The 19,019-nt window shown below is 41.9% G+C and overlaps 2 protein-coding genes and 1 long non-coding RNA gene across 4 annotated transcripts in view; 2 read left to right on the plus strand and 1 right to left on the minus strand.

Moving 5' to 3' along the window:
• The window catches only part of LOC124404502 (fatty acid synthase-like), a 26,968-nt gene continuing 7,949 nt past the window's right edge, over positions 1 to 19,019 (plus strand). The window contains exons 1-16 of the mRNA XM_046878670.1: positions 1 to 294; positions 622 to 872; positions 959 to 1,190; positions 1,343 to 1,761; positions 2,075 to 2,368; positions 2,523 to 2,733; positions 2,931 to 3,091; positions 3,209 to 3,526; positions 3,635 to 4,445; positions 4,555 to 4,953; positions 5,056 to 7,025; positions 7,152 to 7,986; positions 8,259 to 8,731; positions 8,831 to 9,085; positions 9,232 to 9,486; positions 10,926 to 11,205. Of these exons, the coding sequence (XP_046734626.1) occupies positions 102 to 294; positions 622 to 872; positions 959 to 1,190; positions 1,343 to 1,761; positions 2,075 to 2,368; positions 2,523 to 2,733; positions 2,931 to 3,091; positions 3,209 to 3,526; positions 3,635 to 4,445; positions 4,555 to 4,953; positions 5,056 to 7,025; positions 7,152 to 7,986; positions 8,259 to 8,731; positions 8,831 to 9,085; positions 9,232 to 9,486; positions 10,926 to 11,117 (7,269 nt within the window). The 5' untranslated portion in view covers positions 1 to 101 and the 3' untranslated portion in view covers positions 11,118 to 11,205. The remainder of the gene's footprint in view (positions 295 to 621; positions 873 to 958; positions 1,191 to 1,342; positions 1,762 to 2,074; positions 2,369 to 2,522; positions 2,734 to 2,930; positions 3,092 to 3,208; positions 3,527 to 3,634; positions 4,446 to 4,554; positions 4,954 to 5,055; positions 7,026 to 7,151; positions 7,987 to 8,258; positions 8,732 to 8,830; positions 9,086 to 9,231; positions 9,487 to 10,925; positions 11,206 to 19,019) is intronic.
• Positions 9,406 to 19,019, minus strand: part of LOC124404510 — a 17,031-nt gene continuing 7,417 nt past the window's right edge. Inside the window, exon 3 of the long non-coding RNA XR_006929012.1 lies at positions 9,406 to 9,477. This is a non-coding gene — a long non-coding RNA (uncharacterized LOC124404510). The remainder of the gene's footprint in view (positions 9,478 to 19,019) is intronic.
• Positions 16,279 to 19,019, plus strand: part of LOC124404503 (fatty acid synthase-like) — a 26,462-nt gene continuing 23,721 nt past the window's right edge. For both annotated transcript variants that reach the window (XM_046878672.1, XM_046878671.1), the window contains exons 1-6: positions 16,279 to 16,516; positions 16,845 to 17,095; positions 17,182 to 17,413; positions 17,566 to 17,984; positions 18,292 to 18,585; positions 18,740 to 18,950. In XM_046878672.1, the coding sequence (XP_046734628.1) occupies positions 16,324 to 16,516; positions 16,845 to 17,095; positions 17,182 to 17,413; positions 17,566 to 17,984; positions 18,292 to 18,585; positions 18,740 to 18,950 (1,600 nt within the window). In that variant the 5' untranslated portion in view covers positions 16,279 to 16,323. The remainder of the gene's footprint in view (positions 16,517 to 16,844; positions 17,096 to 17,181; positions 17,414 to 17,565; positions 17,985 to 18,291; positions 18,586 to 18,739; positions 18,951 to 19,019) is intronic.

A 19,019-nucleotide genomic window follows, 5' to 3' on the forward strand; every position in this document is an offset into this window, starting at 1 on the left:
CTCTTGACCAAAATCGAGGGCTAAAATAAAAAACATATAGTTACAGTGACTTCTCAACCGGTAGTGCTTCTTACGGCGTTCTCGCATACAGAATTAGCAATATGGCGGATAACAGTGAAACCGTCACAAACGGTGGGGAAAATGTTTTGTTCTCTAGCCCGGAAGAGGGTGATGAAGTGGTCATTTCGGGCATTGCTGGAAGGTTTCCAGACTCAGATAACTTGACGCGTTTTAAGGAAAATCTCTTCAATAAGGTTGATCTTGTCACCAACGACGATCGCCGTTGGAAATTAGGTACGAACGTTAGGCATATCTCGTCAATAATAGTTAGGTTTGTGCAAAGTTCCGTAGACTAATGTAGTGAGATGAATTTTTACAACCTTGACATTTGGTTCCATTCAATACATCGAATTGAAATCGCCGGAGTTTGTCAAAAATTCTTTATTATAGCTATGTTCCGTTTCATGAATCGTGAATAAATGTGGAACATGCGTAAAAATGTTGCATTATAATAATGAATCTATGTAACAGACAATCATTCGAAAGGCAACAATATACCCTTTTGTTTGAGAGTCATACAACTATTCTGGATTGTCGTATGCGAATTGTCGATTATTTTAGATCATCCGGAAATTCCCCAGCGGACAGGAAAAGTAAATGGAATTGGAAAATTTGATTCGCTATTCTTTGGCGTGCACTTCAAGCAAGCGCACACCATGGACCCCATGTGCAGAATGTTGTTAGAACATGCCTACGAAGCTATTATTGATGCTGGCGTTAATCCGCGTCAACTCCGTGGAAGTAACACTGGCGTGTTCATTGGCGCTTGTTTTTCTGAGTCGGAAAAGACTTGGTTCTATGAAAAACTTCAGGTTCGAATGGATGAATTTTTCTAATTCAGTCAGAAACAAAGTCGAAACAACTTATTACCCTAAAGCGGAATTGTTTATTTCCTTAGGTGAACGGATTTGGTATCACGGGCTGCAGTCGAGCCATGCTGGCTAATCGAATCTCTTACTGGCTCGGATCTCACGGACCGAGCTACACTGTAGATTCGGCATGTAGTTCAAGTCTCTTCGCCTTGGATCATGCATACAGAGCAATCAAAAGCGGGCAGTGCGACGCTGCTATCGTGGGGGGAGCAAACTTGTGTCTTCATCCATACGTCTCGCTTCAATTCTCCAGACTTGGTAGGATCTATTTCCCATAATAGCCACGATGTTCATGACCTAGTGAGAAGACTGAAATTAAGGACATGGGATTTTAATATTTGTAGACCACTCACATGTTTCAAAGGTAATGATCGTGTATTAATGTTCTCGTATCATCCCCGCCGTATCAGGTGTACTCGCTCCGGACGGAAAGTGTAAGTCGTTCGATGCTGATGCTAACGGATACGCCCGTAGCGAAACTATATCTGTGATCTTCCTTCAAAAAGCTAAAAACGCGAAACGCATTTATGCCAGAGTTGTTCACACGAAAACGAACTGTGATGGTTTCAAGGAACAGGGCATCACATTTCCTTCGACTGTGATGCAGAGTGCATTGTTACAACAATTTTATAAAGAGTGCGGAGTTTCACCATCGAGTTTGGCTTACGTAGAAGCTCACGGTACCGGAACAAAAGTTGGTGACCCCGAAGAAGTCCACGCCCTCGAGAAAGTATTCTGTCCGGGTCGTACGGAGCCACTACGAATTGGTTCCATCAAGTCGAATCTGGGACATTCTGAACCGGCCAGCGGTCTTTGTTCTATTGCTAAGGTACTGAAATTTTTAAGACTACGAAACAACGATGAAATTACTTTTCCAGCATAAAACCGATTAACAGTGATTTGGAGGATCGATCTCACAGAACTGTGAAAGTCTGAAAATTTGAACTGCTTGACAACGTACGGCTTCGTTAAATAACATATTATTCACATTCACATTCATAGTACAGAGTACTGTACTGTGATATTTCTTTGTGACACGATTGAACATGTGCTGCATGTGAATAGCTGTTGAGAGATGTTTTCGTCGTAATAAGTGCGATGAACGTCCAGCGACAGGACATTGACTATTTTCTGCTTTAAAGGTTGTAATCGCAATGGAAAGTGGGTACATTCCACCAAATCTAAATTATACCCGTCCACGTGAAGGAATCACAGCGTTGGAAGATGGCAGGATTCAAGTGATTACCGAGTTAACGCCATGGAACGGTGGATACGTTGGTGTAAACTCGTTTGGTTTCGGCGGTGCCAATGCTCATATTCTCTTGGAATCAAATTCGAAAAAGAAGGTCAATAACGGCCAACCCGAAGACGATTTGCCCCGACTTGTAGTCGTTTCTGGGCGGACGGAGGAGGCTGTTACAACAATGCTGAATAGCGTAAGTTCAACAAAAACGACGTCCGGCAAAACGTCAAATCTGGCTATCGGCTCATTGCAGCTCTTATCTCGAGTCGAGTCACTGCTGTCCGTATTGTATGATATCGATTATACTTGGTTGCACGATTCAGCTGAAAAAAATTTGATCACAACAGCTCGAAAGTCGGGAAACAGATGCGGAGTACGTAAGCCTCTTCCACGGTATACATTTGGAAGAGATTCCCGGCCACTTGTATCGTGGATATACCGTTCTGCCACCCCGTGGCTTACCAGAAGATAGCATTCGAGACGTGCAACATTATCCCGGTGCCAAACGGCCAGTGTGGTTTGTATTCTCTGGAATGGGTTCTCAGTGGGCTGGAATGGGTAAGCGTTGATTACGGATTACACGGTTCGATGTTAATTTAGCTAATTATACCTGAAACTGAGTTCTTGATACGATCAGTTATAATTATTCACGCACCACTCTATGTGTTGTCGTGCAGGTATTACTTGTATCAATACTGGCAGTGAAAAAGACGACGATGAATGTATAATGTGATTTTTATTCCGGCATTCGATAGGTGAAGCTCTCATGAAAATTCCTGTATTTGCCAAGGCTATCGAAAAGTGTGACGCAGCTCTCAAGCCACACGGAGTTGACATTATTGATATTCTGACGAACAAGGATCCAAAAACATTCGACAACATCTTGAACTCATTTGTCGGAATCGCCGCAGTTCAGGTAAATTGAAATTCCCCATTTGACGACCATTCTAGGCTTACCAATGAACATTATGCGCTGATCAGAGGCTACAAAAACAACCGCACTGATGTCCATTTGTATTCTCTTCATTCGCAGATTGGCCTAGTAGATGTTCTCACGTCCATAGGAATAGTAGCTGACAATATCATTGGGCATTCGGTGGGAGAGTTGGGCTGTGCCTATGCAGATGGCTGCTTCACTGCGGAACAAATGGTCCTGGCGGCATATTCTCGAGGTTTAGCTTCGATCGAAACGGAATTAATTCACGGATCGATGGCAGCTGTCGGCCTTGGCTACGAAGAAATTAAAGATCTATGCCCACCGGATATCGAGGTGGCTTGTCACAATGCTGCCGAGAGTTCGACGATCAGCGGACCAGCTCAGTCCATGAAGAAATTCGTTGCCGAATTGCAGGTACATCCCAGGCATTCGTATACTCGGGCAGTTCTCCGAAAGCCATGAGTAGCTTGATCAAATATTTTTCCTAGTCTTCGTTATTCCAGTTACAATTTCTTTTCACAGGCAAACAACATCTTTGCTCGAGAAGTCCCGTGCAGCAACATTGCATACCATAGTCGCTACATAGCAGCAGCGGGCCCAAAATTATTAACTTACTTGCAAAAGGTCATTCCTGATCCAAGACCTCGTAGTCAGAAGTGGCTCAGCACCTCCGTACCTCGAAACAAGTGGAACACTACTTCGGCTCGATTGTGTTCAGCCGAATACCACACGAATAACTTACTGAGTCCAGTTTTATTCGAAGAAACTTCAAACCTCATACCAAACAATGCAATTACCATTGAAATAGCGCCACACGGGTTGCTGCAAGCCATTTTGCGGAGATCCTTGAACGAGAACGTCACCAATGTGGCTTTAACTAAACGTGGGCATAGAGATAACGTCCAAGTTTTACTGCAAGCTGTTGGCAAGCTTTACGAAGTCGGTTTACATCCGAATTTGGCCAATCTTTACCCGAAAATCGACTACCCAGTCAGCAATGGAACTCCTATGATATCTCCTCTGGTGCGTTGGGAACATTCGGATGACTGGTATGTGACCTGCTATAGGATGCAGGACAAAATCACTTCGGGTGAAAGAACTGTGCAAGTCACACTTGCGGACGAAGCCTTTGAATGGATGGCAGGTCATGTGATCGATGGGAGAAATCTGATTCCTGCGACTGGTTACTTGGCACTGATTTGGGAGACTCTGGGTATGATGCAAGGCGAACTGTACACCGAGATATCAGTCGTATTCGAAGATGTCAGGTTTCACCGAGCAACCACAATTCCGAAAGAAGGCAGCGTTGAGCTTACGCTCATGCTTCAGAAAGGTACGATTACGTAGAATACCACAGTTTTACGCTGTGCAGTCAGTTTTTCCACAGCATAACACCGAATCGAATTGGTAGGTAATTATACTGAACGTTCAACTGTTGTTAGGATCGGGTAGATTTGAAGTTGTAGAAGGAGGTACTGCCATTGTAACTGGGTTAATTCGTGCGATTTCGAACCCAAGTCAAGAACGCGTGAGCAATGAAACACTGTGCGAAGACCTGGATGAACTAAATGTAACCAGCAGAGATGTTTATAAAGAGTTGCGTCTTAGAGGATATCAATACACCGGAGTGTTCCGTGGCATTAAACATGCATCATTGAGAGGGACCAAGGGACGCATAGCCTGGACGAACAATTGGGTAGCCTTCATGGATAATATGCTACAGATGGAAATACTAGGAACAGACACCCGAGGACTTTACGTTCCAACCGGTATTCAGAAGCTTGTCATAGACACTAAGAGTCATTTAAATGAAATTCGGAGTATGCCTGACGATGAAAAAGGTACGAACTGCTTTCTCGATGTGTCACACTGTCAGTGTCGATGTATATTCAATCGTTGTTCTTCGTTAGGAGCATAAACATTTTCATGTTCTCTTTTCGCAGAATTCACAGTGCAAGTCGACAGAGACTTACATGTCAGTGTGGCTGGTGGTGTTGAAATAAGAGGACTGAAAGCGGGCGCTATTGCTCGCAGGAAACCAGCTGGGGATCCCGTCCTTGAGAAGTTCCAGTTCATACCTCATCGAGATCTGGCTGAAATGGCATTGAAAGACATCACTCGCATCGCTACACATATAGCACTTGAAAATCATCGTGGTTTCAGAGTGAAAACCGTCGAATTAATGGGTGAAGAAGATAACATCTCACCTGAATATCTAACGTCCCTTCTCATTCAAGAAATTTTGAGTGATTTACCCTTGATCCAGGCCGATATCAACCTTGTGGGATCTCGTGAAAATTTTAGCAACGATGTAGTTCCATCTACTATTACAGTCTCAGGACTGAATCGACTGTCCAGTGACGGTGACGCTTTGATGGTGATTAGTCACGGTGTCTTCGCGAGCAAAAATCACGAAATTTTGAAACAACTTCAAACGGTAATGCTGGACGGAGGATTTTTACTAGCCAGAGAACCGTTGAATATCGATTCCGCCATTTTTGCGACTATAAGACGTGGAGGCTTTCACGTCATCCTGGAAAAACGCACAGATAGAGAATTCATAATTTTACTACGTAAGCAATTGGGACTGCCAGAAATATCCGCAGTTATACCGATCAACAATGACGAATTCACATGGCTATCCAAACTTCAAGCTGCTCTGGAAGCGGAAAGAGAAAAAGGAGGTAGCCACAATCGTCGAATACTTCTTCTGAGTGAAGGGAATTTCGAAAGTGGCCTTTTGGGACTCGCGAACTGCCTCCAAAAAGAACCAGGTGGCGAAATTATTCGAGGACTCTTAATTCAAGATTCGAGGGCTCCGAAATTTTCTCTGGAAAATCCATTCTATTCCGAACAATTGCGATTGGACTTGGCACAAAATGTTCTACGCTCCGGAAATTCATGGGGTTCGTATCGGTTTCTTCCATTGGATCCACCGCAAATACAGCCTGTTTATCAGACTGAGATACGTCAACGAGTACGTGGTGATTTGAGTTCACTCAAGTGGGTAGAAGGTTCAATTCAGCCGGGATTCAGCTCCGACCACTTGATCAAGGTTCACTGCGCGTCTCTAAATTTCCGCGATATTATGGTGAGCACTGGAAAATTAGCATCTGAAGTTGCTGGGTCTACAAGGCTACATCAAGAATGTATGATCGGACTCGAATATGCTGGGACAGATCCGAAAGGTAATCGAATCATGGGAATGGTCCGGGCTGGATCCTTTTCGAACTTCTGTATTAGTGACCCGAGACTTGCTTGGTCAGTGCCGGATGACTGGACACTAGAGGATGCAGCTACCGTCCCTGTTGCTTATGCAACTGCTTATTATGCACTTTACATCTATGGCAGAATGCGAAAGGGCGATAAGGTTTTAATACACGTCGGAACCGGCGGTGTAGGTCAAGCAGCTATCAGATTAGCCCTCTGCGAGGGCTGCGAAGTCTTTACGACAGTCGGAACTCCGGAGAAACGGGAATTCATTAAAAAGCAATTCCCGCAAATTGATGACAATCACATTGGCAATTCTCGAGATACCAGTTTCGAGCAATTAATTCTTGGAGAAACTCAAGGACTCGGAGTGGATATTGTGCTGAATTCTTTGGCAGAAGAAAAATTACAAGCCTCGGTTCGTTGCTTGGCACAGGGAGGTCGGTTTTTGGAAATTGGCAAATTTGACCTCGTAGCTAACAACAACCTTGGGATGGAAATATTTTTGAAGGAAATCAGCTTCTATGGTATTCTGTTAGATAATTTATTTTACGTTACCGATCGCAAATCAGAGGAACTGAGGTTACTAGTCCACAAAGGACTATCCGCCGGTGTAATCAAACCAATTTCCAGAACTGTATTCCCAATGAGTCAAACCGAGGAAGCTTTCAGGTACATGGCTGCTGGAAAACACATTGGCAAGGTTGGACCCTCTCTTCAGATTACTTTTGAATAATACGTATACTTCGTCACTATTTTCCTCAGATCGCGGCCAGAGTTGGCAGCAAACACTAAATTTGAACTTTCGTTTTTGCTTTCGCACTTTCAGGTACTCGTCAAAATCCGTGACGAAAATCCAACCGATGCGCCAGCTCTTCCTCTGGCGCTACCTCGTTACTATTGCTTAGCAGACAGCAGCTACCTTATTCTTGGTGGCTTGGGTGGATTCGGTCTGGAGCTGGCCGATTGGCTGGCAGTTCGTGGAGCCAGGAAACTAGTTTTGACATCGAGAAGAGGAATCAACACCGGATATCAACGTATGCGCATTAATACGTGGAAAGGATGGGGAGTGGAGGTTGTCGTAATTGTCGGAAAAGATCCCTCGACTCACGAGGGGTGCGAAGCTATTCTGAAAGAGGCAGCGGCACTTGGTCCGGTAGATGCTATATTCAACTTGGCGGTGGTACTCAAAGACGGCCTGTGTGAGAATCAAACAGTGGAATCATTCGAAGAGTCCTTCAAAGCTAAAGCCTGGGCAACTAAGCAGTTGGACAAACTCTCCAGAATCTTGTGTCCAAAACTCAGGCATTTCGTCGTATTTTCATCGGTGTCCTGCGGTAGAGGAAACGCAGGGCAAACAAATTACGGAATGGCCAATTCTATAATGGAACGAATCTGCGAATCGAGAGCGGCTGAAAATCTCCCAGCCTTGGCCGTTGAATGGGGAGCTGTCGGTGACGTCGGACTAGTCGCTGAAATGCAAGAGGACCACAAGGAAATTGTCATTGGCGGCACCTTGCAACAGAGAATATCTTCATGCCTGCAAGAACTGGATGGTTTTCTACGACAAAATTCCACCGTAGTCTCAAGCATGGTTGTTGCTGAGAAGAGGGCGGCTGGAGGTGATGCTGCAAACATTGTCGACACAGTCATTAACATAATGGGTATGCTAAACAAGACACTAATTTTTCCAACGTCCGATCTTTCCCTTCCAATCAGTTATTCGTACAAAATCGAAACTCCTCTGAATGTACTCACTACTTGTGTTCGGTGTTTCTTTGAATTCACCGCACTGAAAGGTATGAGTTATCTTTCACCCGTCAAAATGTTGATTTCTTCAATTTGGGACGAAAGTTTCTTGCTAATTTATCTGGATAAGTTTCAATTAATGAAATATCAAGTTCCACTTGTACTTAAAAGAACGTATTTTGAACAGGGCTCAAGGACCTCAAAACTGTCAGTGTGCACACGCCTTTGGCAGAAATCGGAATGGATTCCATGATGGCCGTTGAAATTAAACAAACCTTAGAGCGTGAATTCGAAGTGTTCATGACTGCGCAAGACATTCGCGCCCTCAATTTTGCGAAACTGCAAGACCTGTCTGCGAAATTGCTGGAAGAGAGTGCGAAACACAAGAAGATCGTAGAAACGGCGAACGATTTAGGTGGTATAAAAATATTAATGCGGACTCTGGGAACGACGGAACTCGGTAAAGATATTTGCGTTTCTCTGCCAACTCAGGCAGAGGATAGACGAGGAGAAGTTTTTGTACTGCCGGGAATCGAAGGAACCCACACCGTATTTAATCCATTGGTTCCTAAACTAAGATCTCCAACGACTTGCTTACAGCTTCCGACGACTATTCCAAACGTTGTATCGATTGGCGATATGGCTGACTATTTCTTGCCGGTAAACATCATTAATTGTTCTCCGAAGTGATGCGCAACCGTAATAGCTTTCAATTTCCGAAATCTTGATGCAATTGAAACGTCGTTTTACAACTTGCAGCATGTCAAGGAAAGGAACAAGGGTCGCAGAGACTTCGTCATAGCTGGATATTCTTACGGAAGTTTAGTGGCTATCGAGCTTGCGAGACGTTTAGAATCCGAAGGACTCCATGGTCGTCTTGTGTTAATCGATGGCGCGCCCGATTTGATGAAAGCAATAGTCAATCAAAATTTGAGTGCGGAAACTGATGACCAGCTCCAATCTGATATACTTTTGGGGATAATGGATATTCTCGCACCCTCCGTCAACCCAGCGGTAGGTTTTATTTTTTTCTGGTAATTCCTACCACGATTGCGCGTACCCCGCAAATGCTGATTATATCGACGAGGATTTACTGAATATGAATTGCCTGAACACGTACAAGTTTGATCAGAATAATAAACAAAGCGCTGGTGTTTCAGCTTGCTGAGGAATTACAAAATTGCGGCAACTGGGAGAGTAAGTTGGCAGCATTCACGAAAACGTTGCCAGAAGCAAAAAATTTAAATTTCTCGCCAGAAATTCAGCAGGAAATATGTTCTGCAATTTACCACCGAATCAAAGCAGTTCTGAATTTCGACATCTCAGCATTGCCACTTTTAGAAACACCGATAATCTTACTTAGGCCTAAGATTCACTCTGTACGTTTGATGGCGGAAGATTATGGTCTGAATAAGGTAGGCTGCTGCAAACGTTCCACTTCTATCGTTTTTTTTACTCTCAATTTTCACTTTGACAATATTCGATGATGTATCACTGAAAACGTGGCATGTTAATGCCAGAAATCGATAAAAAGTCAATATCCTCGATCCGAGTGAAAATGGAGATCTATTTCGTATGAGATTCTTGGAAACATTAAATTTCGGGAGTATCGGGAGTCCATATGAGAATTTCTGATAGCTTCGTAAGAGTTGCAACGATTTTTTCGAAGAATTTCATCTCGCGGCTGAATTTTCGAAAACGATAAGGTATTTTTTGTTCATTGCAAAAATTATTTTTGAGAAGAAAACGTTTGGCGTGAAATAGTGCTAGAGACATTCCAAACTGGATGAAATTGAAGGAAACGTGTTTCACGAAAAATCCAAAGGAGAATTAGAAAACTCGCGCACGAAATCAATTTTACGATAAATGTATCAATTATATGTGAAAAATCGAACATTCAGCTTCCAGAATTTGATTGCATACGTGTGACATGTGGCGATTTCAGATAAAGCCACGAACCGTTAAAGGATATGTATATGTTGCATACATGTACATACATATGTATATTACTGTAAAAATCGATTTTAAGAAGCAAACAGTCCAATCGAAAATTCTCAAGTTATTTGCAATGACCTAGCAATCTTAGTTAGTCCACATGTCTAAATTGGTACCAGATTCAGAAAATGGATTTCTCAAATTTCAGTAGTTTGCAAAATTTTTAGAGTAAAGCTAATATTGAACTTGATAATTTTTTTCCCCGTATTATCCGAATTCCCGCATGGGTCTTGCAATGAGTTTCAAATACTTGTACACAAATTATCAAGGTGGCGACAGAAATCAGAGTGCAAGATTCCCAGAGATTTTCCTGATGTCCGGAGCCTGGTTTCCAAAATCTCCCATTCTGTTTCTTACCACTAATACTTTGTAAGGTTTAAAGTCACTGGTAGAGAATGATATAACTAAATGGAACAGATGATACGTCAGTTACGTGCTGTAAATCGAAAAATTAATCGTTTGATTTCGAAAAATATAAATAATGTCAGTGTTACAATTCTGCTCCAAATGTCTGGAAAATATTCAATTTGCAGATAGTTCTGCCGGTGATCAGGACACCTCAACTGAAATAATTTCAAACCAAAGTATCTATCCAAAATTCCTCGGAATTTGATGAAGTTTTGACGGGCTTTCCAGAGACTTTCCTGAGTCTTCCAAAATTCGGAAATGTTCTGAGAACTCCCCAATCTCTTGGTTTTTTCGCCACCTTGACATAGTATCGTTAGAACTCTTTGATAAGCGAAGATCATAGTAGTATTTGGATCTTTTACACATGAATTCCCGATATTGGTTACGTGCTGTCCTCAGAAGTCGTCAACATTGAATAGTTTGCTACCATTAATTTTCATTTCTTTCACAGGTCACTCGGGGAAAAATAGAGGTGCACTACGTTGAAGGAAATCACGTTACAGTGTTGGAACATGATGTCTGCGCTACAGCTATAAACGGAGATCCTATCGAAGATGCTGCGTCGTTCAAGAAAAGCATAATGGAAGATGGTGCAAACCTAGCACCCATTAATAATCCTGCAAGTCAGGCCAGCAGAAGTTAAATTGGTGGAAAGACAATAGGTCTTGAACTTATTTAATTTTGTATGGAGAATTATTAACATCCTGTTATGAAAAACAACTCTAATGATCAAGTCAATTATTGTATGATTGAAAAATGTGTGACACAGAAAAAATAAAGAGTATGCAATGCAATCATCTTCATTCAACGACGTCTTAACGTAACACAAATTATACTGAAGAAGAATGTGAACCTGAATCCCAGTGCACTGTTCTCTAACATCTCCGAAAAAAAGCGAACATATTTGACGAATGGCCCCTTACGGCTTTACCTATATCGCGTGACTAAAATCATGTAAAAGACGTAAAAAAGGTGAGTTTCATCACAAAAGTGCGTATAACATTATTAGACAGAATGTCACCAGGTCCAAATTAACCGTTAAGTTGAAAAGGCTGTAGCTTCCGGCCCTCGAAATTTTTAGCCCTTTAATTTTCAAAATCAAATATTTCAAAATAGTATATATATATATTTACGAAAATTCGGGTATGTGAAGTCTTAATCTTTACCAGTGAAGAATCGCATTAGCATCAATGTCTCGCTGCAACACGATTCTGGAGAATTTCTTGCATTAAATTCGAGAACTTTGTACGCACGTGTAGAAAATATCGTGAAATGCTAATTTTTTCCCTAGTACCACAAGAAAATCTAAATGCTTTGTCTCTGTTGAGCGTAGAGATTTTGCCAACGTTAGGACGCAAAGAAAATTTGAAATACGATTATTCAAAGCATAATACAAAATGTTTTTCCCTATACAATACCATGTCATCCAAAGTTAATTATATCAGTGAAATATTAAAATAAAAATATTTTCCTTAACCTCAGTCGATTTAATTTTCTGTCACGACTTTTTAATTTAGCCTATTGAACACCTTGCAGGACCGACATTTGGACCTTCTTTGTAGAGTAGCCTTGGACATCTTGCCCCTTTTATTTGAGCCTGAATGTGACATGAAAATCAAAGAGGGTAATAAGCTCATTTAATTATAGTCAAATTCAAAAATGACTTCATACGTCCTTCTGTTATTAAAAATCCTGAAATAACGTGAAAACGGCACATACGTTTTCATGATTTTAGTCACGCAGTATAGAAATATGGCGGAGGGAAGTGCAGAAACCAAGGATTCTGAGAATGCTGCGATTATCCCTATTTCGAACCCAGACGATAATGGTCAGTTCGCGAATTGCGGGACGATTTACAAACTCAAAAAATTTGACGCATTTCAAGGAAAATCTCTTCAGCAACGTTGATCTGGTTACCAATGACTATCGCCGTTAGAAATGTGTGGAATTATTAATGTAACAAAATATTTTTGCATGTGCATTAGAATCGCCTGCATACGTGCACCAAACCACGCCTCCTTAGCTTCGTTTGATTATGACTTGCATGACTCTATTGACTCGTAGGGGAAAAGCCGCTATGGCATGAAAACCCCGCGATGCTTAGACAGAGAACAGTGATTCGAATATTCGCCAAACTTTGGTCCTCGTGTGATGTGACTCATCACTTCGGTTGTCAGCAGTAAACTGATCTCTCGCGCTGTGATTTTCGGTTCGATCGCTTTGATTGCCGGTGGCGCCCTCTGCACCGGAAACGGATTTGTCGCGCGTTCATCTCGTTTTGTTCATTCTTGCGGCACATCTGCTGAGGCAACCTCGAGTTTCGAATGCAAGCGCTTGAGTGACACGGGCTTCTTGCTCTGTTTTACAAAACTCCAGTTGCACGGTGCTTTCACTCCTCGCTCCGCACTTTTGGGGTGTTTTACTTGAACCGAGCAAGTGTTCAAACCCTCCCTCCCCCCTCGCCCCGGGGGCGCGACCGCCATCTTTTAGGGGGTATATTTGAGCTCCGATTCGGGTTGAACCTGAACCGGTAATTAACTCATTCCTATGACCGCTCTCCTACGACGATGTCAGCAACAGTCGTAATATTGATTTAAATAACTGGTCTCGTCTCACAGTTCGGGTGGTCACACGATTGTCAACAGTATCGTTTTGATTTTTTAAGCAGTTGGTACGATCTATTTCCCGAAATTGTAAAGATTTTCATGATCTATTCCTAAGACAGAGATCAAACAATACAGCCAAACAAGCAATACACTAGGCAATCGGAGAATCGGAATACTCCCCTTGCCACTCGGAAGATATTGTATTTCATAATATCCCAGTAAACGAAAGAATATTGAAACGTATTAGAAAAAGTTCATTTTGATGTCTGCCAATCAGAGATTCTGGAGAAAACTTGGCGCATGTGCGGAAATCAATCCGAATTATTCGTTTTATCGTTTCGAGGTTATGTCTACGGATTTGGTTATTCTTTCCATTTTTTATCTTTGAACTGTAGTGGGATTTCAAGTCGATCAACCGCGAAACAGGCTAAATTTTCGTAAACATATCGAAACCTATAGATATAAAATTTAAATAGGTTTGTGGCCGGCCGGAAATCATTTTGACTTTGCAAAAATTATAATTTCTGCTGTAAAAATTTCAGAGGTACAGCCGTGGTTTTGTTCTGTGGAATCTGTCACACTGCGCAGTCTTTTGGTCTGTGTACTTAATGCCCGTCCATTGTTTTGGTGATTAAAAATCCGACATTTGGAGAACAGCGAGTGTCTACAGCCGTATTTTCATTCAGCTGCCGTCGAAACACGTTGTGCATGATTGCAAAAGCGATGGGAGTTGGCTAATAAATAATTCCCGCTTCTTGTAATTTTTCAAGAATTAACATCATTCCGTTTTTGTGACTTGAATTCTGAACTGATTGATATGCCATTAGCAAACGAAGACATTCCACCGACTCGTTAGCGTCCTCCCAGAAAATAAAATCCGTTTCAAGACCTTGTCGTGTGATCCAAGCCTGAGGTAGCAAAATACCTTTGCTCGAACGTTTCAACATCTTTGTTGACGATGATACACTATTGCTAGTTATAAAAATGCTGAACAGCTTGAGAGTTAAATGCTTCAATTTGACCGTGTGTTCTGGTCGTAGTATTTTCTATCTGAATTTGTTGCGAGAGCGATATTTTTCTATCTCTCCATGTCGTTCGGGGTAACGTGACCACTATCCGCCATCTTTTTAAACAACAACGCCATCAGTCCCTTAGTTTTCGGGTACAGCATGTCGCCTATGCGAATGTATTTGTACTCGAAGCTTATTCGACAGTCACCAACCATCAGTCTGGCAATTGAAAAGCTCCGCACCCCATACACAGTATCGAAATCGTTCTTTCTCAGTTTCTCGTTAAGCATCTCAAGGTATTCATTTTCTGACCCTTGTTCGGACGATAATTCGGTTCGGGGATGGTTTGGCGTTGGGACAGTTCGGCGCAGACCCGACAGAATATTCTCCAGGAGAAAATTTTTTCCAGGAACATCTTCTTACAGTAGATTTTTAGGGGACGCCGAAGGACTGGTTCTACGTGAATCAGTCCTTCAAATGAAAAGTTATACAGGTCCGTTTGACCTCCAAAGAGAGAATCGTTAAGAAGTTGTGATTTTTTGAAAATTCGAACATACCGATTATGAATATTGCAGCTAGGATGTTAGAATAAGGTGTAGAGTTTCCGTATGACGAGGTCATAACTGAAACCACAACACACCATCGCTTACGAAAACACGGAAGGCGACTGTCGCAGCCCAAAGGTTAGAATAAGTTCGACCTCCGTGTCACAGTGTTGTCATGATAAGTGTGTGAAATGTTATTGCAATTCTTATATTTATGGAACACGTGCGAAATTATTCAGAGAAATATCTTTGTTTTATTGGTGAAAATTTTGGCCAAAAAAGCCCGGAAATGGGTTTTTGCAAAAGATGCAAATTTGGGTGAAAGAGCAACCACTTGGGCTGTAACTAACAGGATAGAGGTGAAAACAAAGTTAGTTATGGGAGCTATTTCCGTTGCGTCTATCAACGGAAACATTATGTAAATTGGTGCAAGCCTGCCATCAATTATTCCTGCAAGCAATCACACTAGAAGTTATATTAATAGAGATTCAATAAAATCTAGAAAGTTTTACACGTGTATACAGAAGAATTAGTATCATTTTTTGGGCAAGATCCACTATTATTATTAAATAAGATTGCTCGTAATTCAGACGTACCACTACTGTTCAAAGCATATTGAATATATGTTAGAGAGCTTGGCGCACAAAATATGCTGTAGTCAAGTTAATTTTTATCTGGAAATGATTGCGGGAAAAGTCTTAATTTATTGTCATAGTGTGTAAATTAATGCGCCTTCCCTTGATCCCTGACACTTGCTCAGCGACAGCCCTAATGCACATTCATGCAATGCCATATGCTTATAACGTCAATGTGAATTAAATTAACCGAGCAGTGCATTTTACGCACAACTTTGAATTTAAGTTCATCGTTCTCTGAGAATGAGAGATACTTGTAGAACGAAACAGATCAGACTTTTTCTAATGTTTTTTGTTTTATGCAAAAGAGACTACGCCAAGTTGACAAACTTTTTAGGAAATATCCTATCCAGCATTTACGAATAACCTCATAAGAGTATTGGAGCTTCTGTTATCCAGATTTTCAAACCGAGTCACTGTTTGAAATGAGACATTCGCATTGATACTGTGAAGGTATTAAATTTCCCGAAGCAGTTCGATAGAGTTCGTTGATGTTACTGAGTTTTAGGAGATTCAGTAAGCGTAGAAAATCAGAGAGTAGAACGTGGACGCAGAACCGTTTCATCCAAGCATACTAGGGATAGTAAAAGAAAATTGAATTATGCGTAGAGTTAATTGAATTTTGAGTATCCGTGACCAATGATGTACCGTAAAGGTCACGATAAGTATTGAGGGACAGATTTGACGAATTTCACTGTACGATTAATATGTCAAATATAGTTTGTTCATTCCAACCAAACATTGAAGTTGTTTCCATTCTGCGTATATACGGATAATAAGATAGAAAAGGATACAACAGGACTTTGAAACCGTTTCTCTTGAGGTGTAAGCTTGAAGTAAATTAAATCGCGAACGCAATGCATCGCAAATCATTCATACTGGTGGGGGAGCCGCGTTATAAAAACCCAAGGATGTGCAATCTGGTCGTAATTGCTTTGCGGTCGTCGAAATACGCTTGATCAAAACGTGTGGCTGAAATTTGAAATATATAGTTACAGTGATTTCTCAACCGGTAGTACATCTTACGGCGTTCTCCCATACAGAATTAGCAATATGTCGGATAACAGTGAAACCGTCACAAACAGTGGTGAAAATATTTTGTTCTCTAGCCCGGAAGAGGGCGATGAAGTGGTCATTTCGGGCATTGCTGGGAGGTTTCCAGACTCGGATAACTTGACGCATTTTAAGGAAAATCTCTTCAATAAGGTTGATCTTGTCACCAATGACGATCGCCGTTGGAAATTAGGTACGAACGTTAAGCATACCTCGTCAAAAACGATGGGGTTTGTGCAAAGTTCCGTAGACTGATGTAGTGGGATGAATTTTTACAACCTTGACATTTGGTTCCATTCAATACATCGAATTAAAATCACCGGAGTTTGTCAAAAATTATTTATTATAGCTGTGTTCCGTTTCATGAATCGTAAATAAATATGAAACATGCATAAAAAATGTTGCATTATAATAATGAATCTATGTAACAGACAATCATTCGAAAGGCAACAATATACCCTTTTGTTTGAGAGTCATACAACTATTCTGGATTGTCGTATGCGAATTGTCGATTATTTTAGATCATCCGGAAATTCCCCAGCGGACAGGAAAAGTAAATGGAATTGGAAAATTTGATTCGCTATTCTTTGGCGTGCACTTCAAGCAAGCGCACACCTTGGACCCCATGTGCAGAATGTTGTTAGAACATGCCTACGAAGCTATTATTGATGCTGGCGTTAATCCGCGTCAACTCCGTGGAAGTAACACTGGCGTGTTCATTGGCGCTTGTTTTTCTGAGTCGGAAAAGACTTGGTTTTATGAAAAACTTCAGGTTCGAATGGATGAATTTTTCTAATTCAGTCAGAAACAAAGTCGAAACAACTTATTACCCTAAAGCGGAATTGTTTATTTCCTTAGGTGAACGGATTTGGTATCACGGGCTGCAGTCGAGCCATGCTGGCTAATCGAATCTCTTACTGGCTCGGATCTCACGGACCGAGCTACACTGTAGATTCGGCATGTAGTTCAAGTCTCTTCGCCTTGGATCATGCATACAGAGCAATCAAAAGCGGGCAGTGCGACGCTGCTATCGTGGGGGGAGCAAACTTGTGTCTTCATCCATACGTCTCGCTTCAATTCTCCAGACTTGGTAGGATCTATTTCCCATAATAGCCACGATGTTTATAACCTAGTGAGAAGACTGAAATTAAGGACATGGGATTTTAATATTTGTAGACCACTCACATGTTTCAAAGGTAATGATCGTGTATTAATGTTCTCGTATCATCCCCGCCGTATCAGGTGTACTCGCTCCGGACGGAAAGTGTAAGTCGTTCGATGCTGATGCTAACGGATACGCCCGTAGCGAAACTATATCTGTGATCTTCCTTCAAAAAGCTAAAAACGCGAAACGCATTTATGCCAGAGTTGTTCACACGAAAACGAACTGTGATGGTTTCAAGGAACAGGGCATCACATTTCCTTCGACTGTGATGCAGAGTGCATTGTTACAACAATTTTATAAAGAGTGCGGAGTTTCACCATCGAGTTTGGCTTACGTAGAAGCTCACGGTACCGGAACAAAAGTTGGTGACCCCGAAGAAGTCCACGCCCTCGAGAAAGTATTCTGTCCGGGTCGTACGGAGCCACTACGAATTGGTTCCATCAAGTCGAATCTGGGACATTCTGAACCGGCCAGCGGTCTTTGTTCTATTGCTAAGGTACTGAAATTTTTGAGACAACGAAACAACGATGAAATTACTTTTCCAGCATAAAACCGATTAACAGTGATTTGGAGGATCGATCTCACAGAACTGTGAAAGTCTGAAAATTTGAACTGCTTGACGACGTACGGCTTCGTTAAATAACATATTATTCACATTCATAGTACAGAGTACTGTACTGTGATATTTCTTTGTGACACGATTGAACATGTGCTGCATGTGAATAGCTGTTGGGAGATGTTTTCGTCGTAATAAGTGCGATGAACGTCCAGCGACAGGACATTGACTATTTTCTGCTTTAAAGGTTGTAATCGCAATGGAAAGTGGGTACATTCCACCAAATCTAAATTATACCCGTCCACGTGAAGGAATCACAGCGTTGGAAGATGGCAGGATTCAAGTGATTACCGAGTTAACGCCATGGAACGGTGGATACGTTGGTGTAAACTCGTTTGGTTTCGGCGGTGCCAATGCTCATATTCTCTTGGAATCAAATTCGAAAAAGAAGGTCAATAACGGCCAACCCGAAGACGATTTGCCCCGACTTGTAGTCGTTTCTGGGCGGACGGAGGAGGCTGTTACAACAATGCTGAATAGCGTAAGTTCAACAAAAACGACGTCCGGCAAAACGTCAAATCTGGCTATCGGCTCATTGCAGCTCTTATCTCGAGTCGAGTCACTGCTGTCCGTATTGTATGATATCGATTATACTTGGTTGCACGATTCAGCTGAAAAAAATTTGATCACAACAGCTCGAAAGTCGGGAAACAGATGCGGAGTACGTGAGCCTCTTCCACGGTATACATTTGGAAGAGATTCCCGGGCACTTGTATCGTGGATATACCGTTCTGCCACCCCGTGGCTTACCAGAAGATAGCATTCGAGACGTGCAACATTATCCCGGTGCCAAACGGCCAGTGTGGTTTGTATTCTCTGGAATGGGTTCTCAGTGGGCTGGAATGGGTAAGCGTTGATTACGGATTACACGGTTCGATGTTAATTTAGCTAATTATACCTGAAACTGAGTTCTTG

The sequence above is a fragment of the Diprion similis genome, chromosome 3, assembly GCF_021155765.1.
Source record: "Diprion similis isolate iyDipSimi1 chromosome 3, iyDipSimi1.1, whole genome shotgun sequence".
Taxonomy (NCBI): Eukaryota; Metazoa; Arthropoda; class Insecta; order Hymenoptera; family Diprionidae; genus Diprion; species Diprion similis.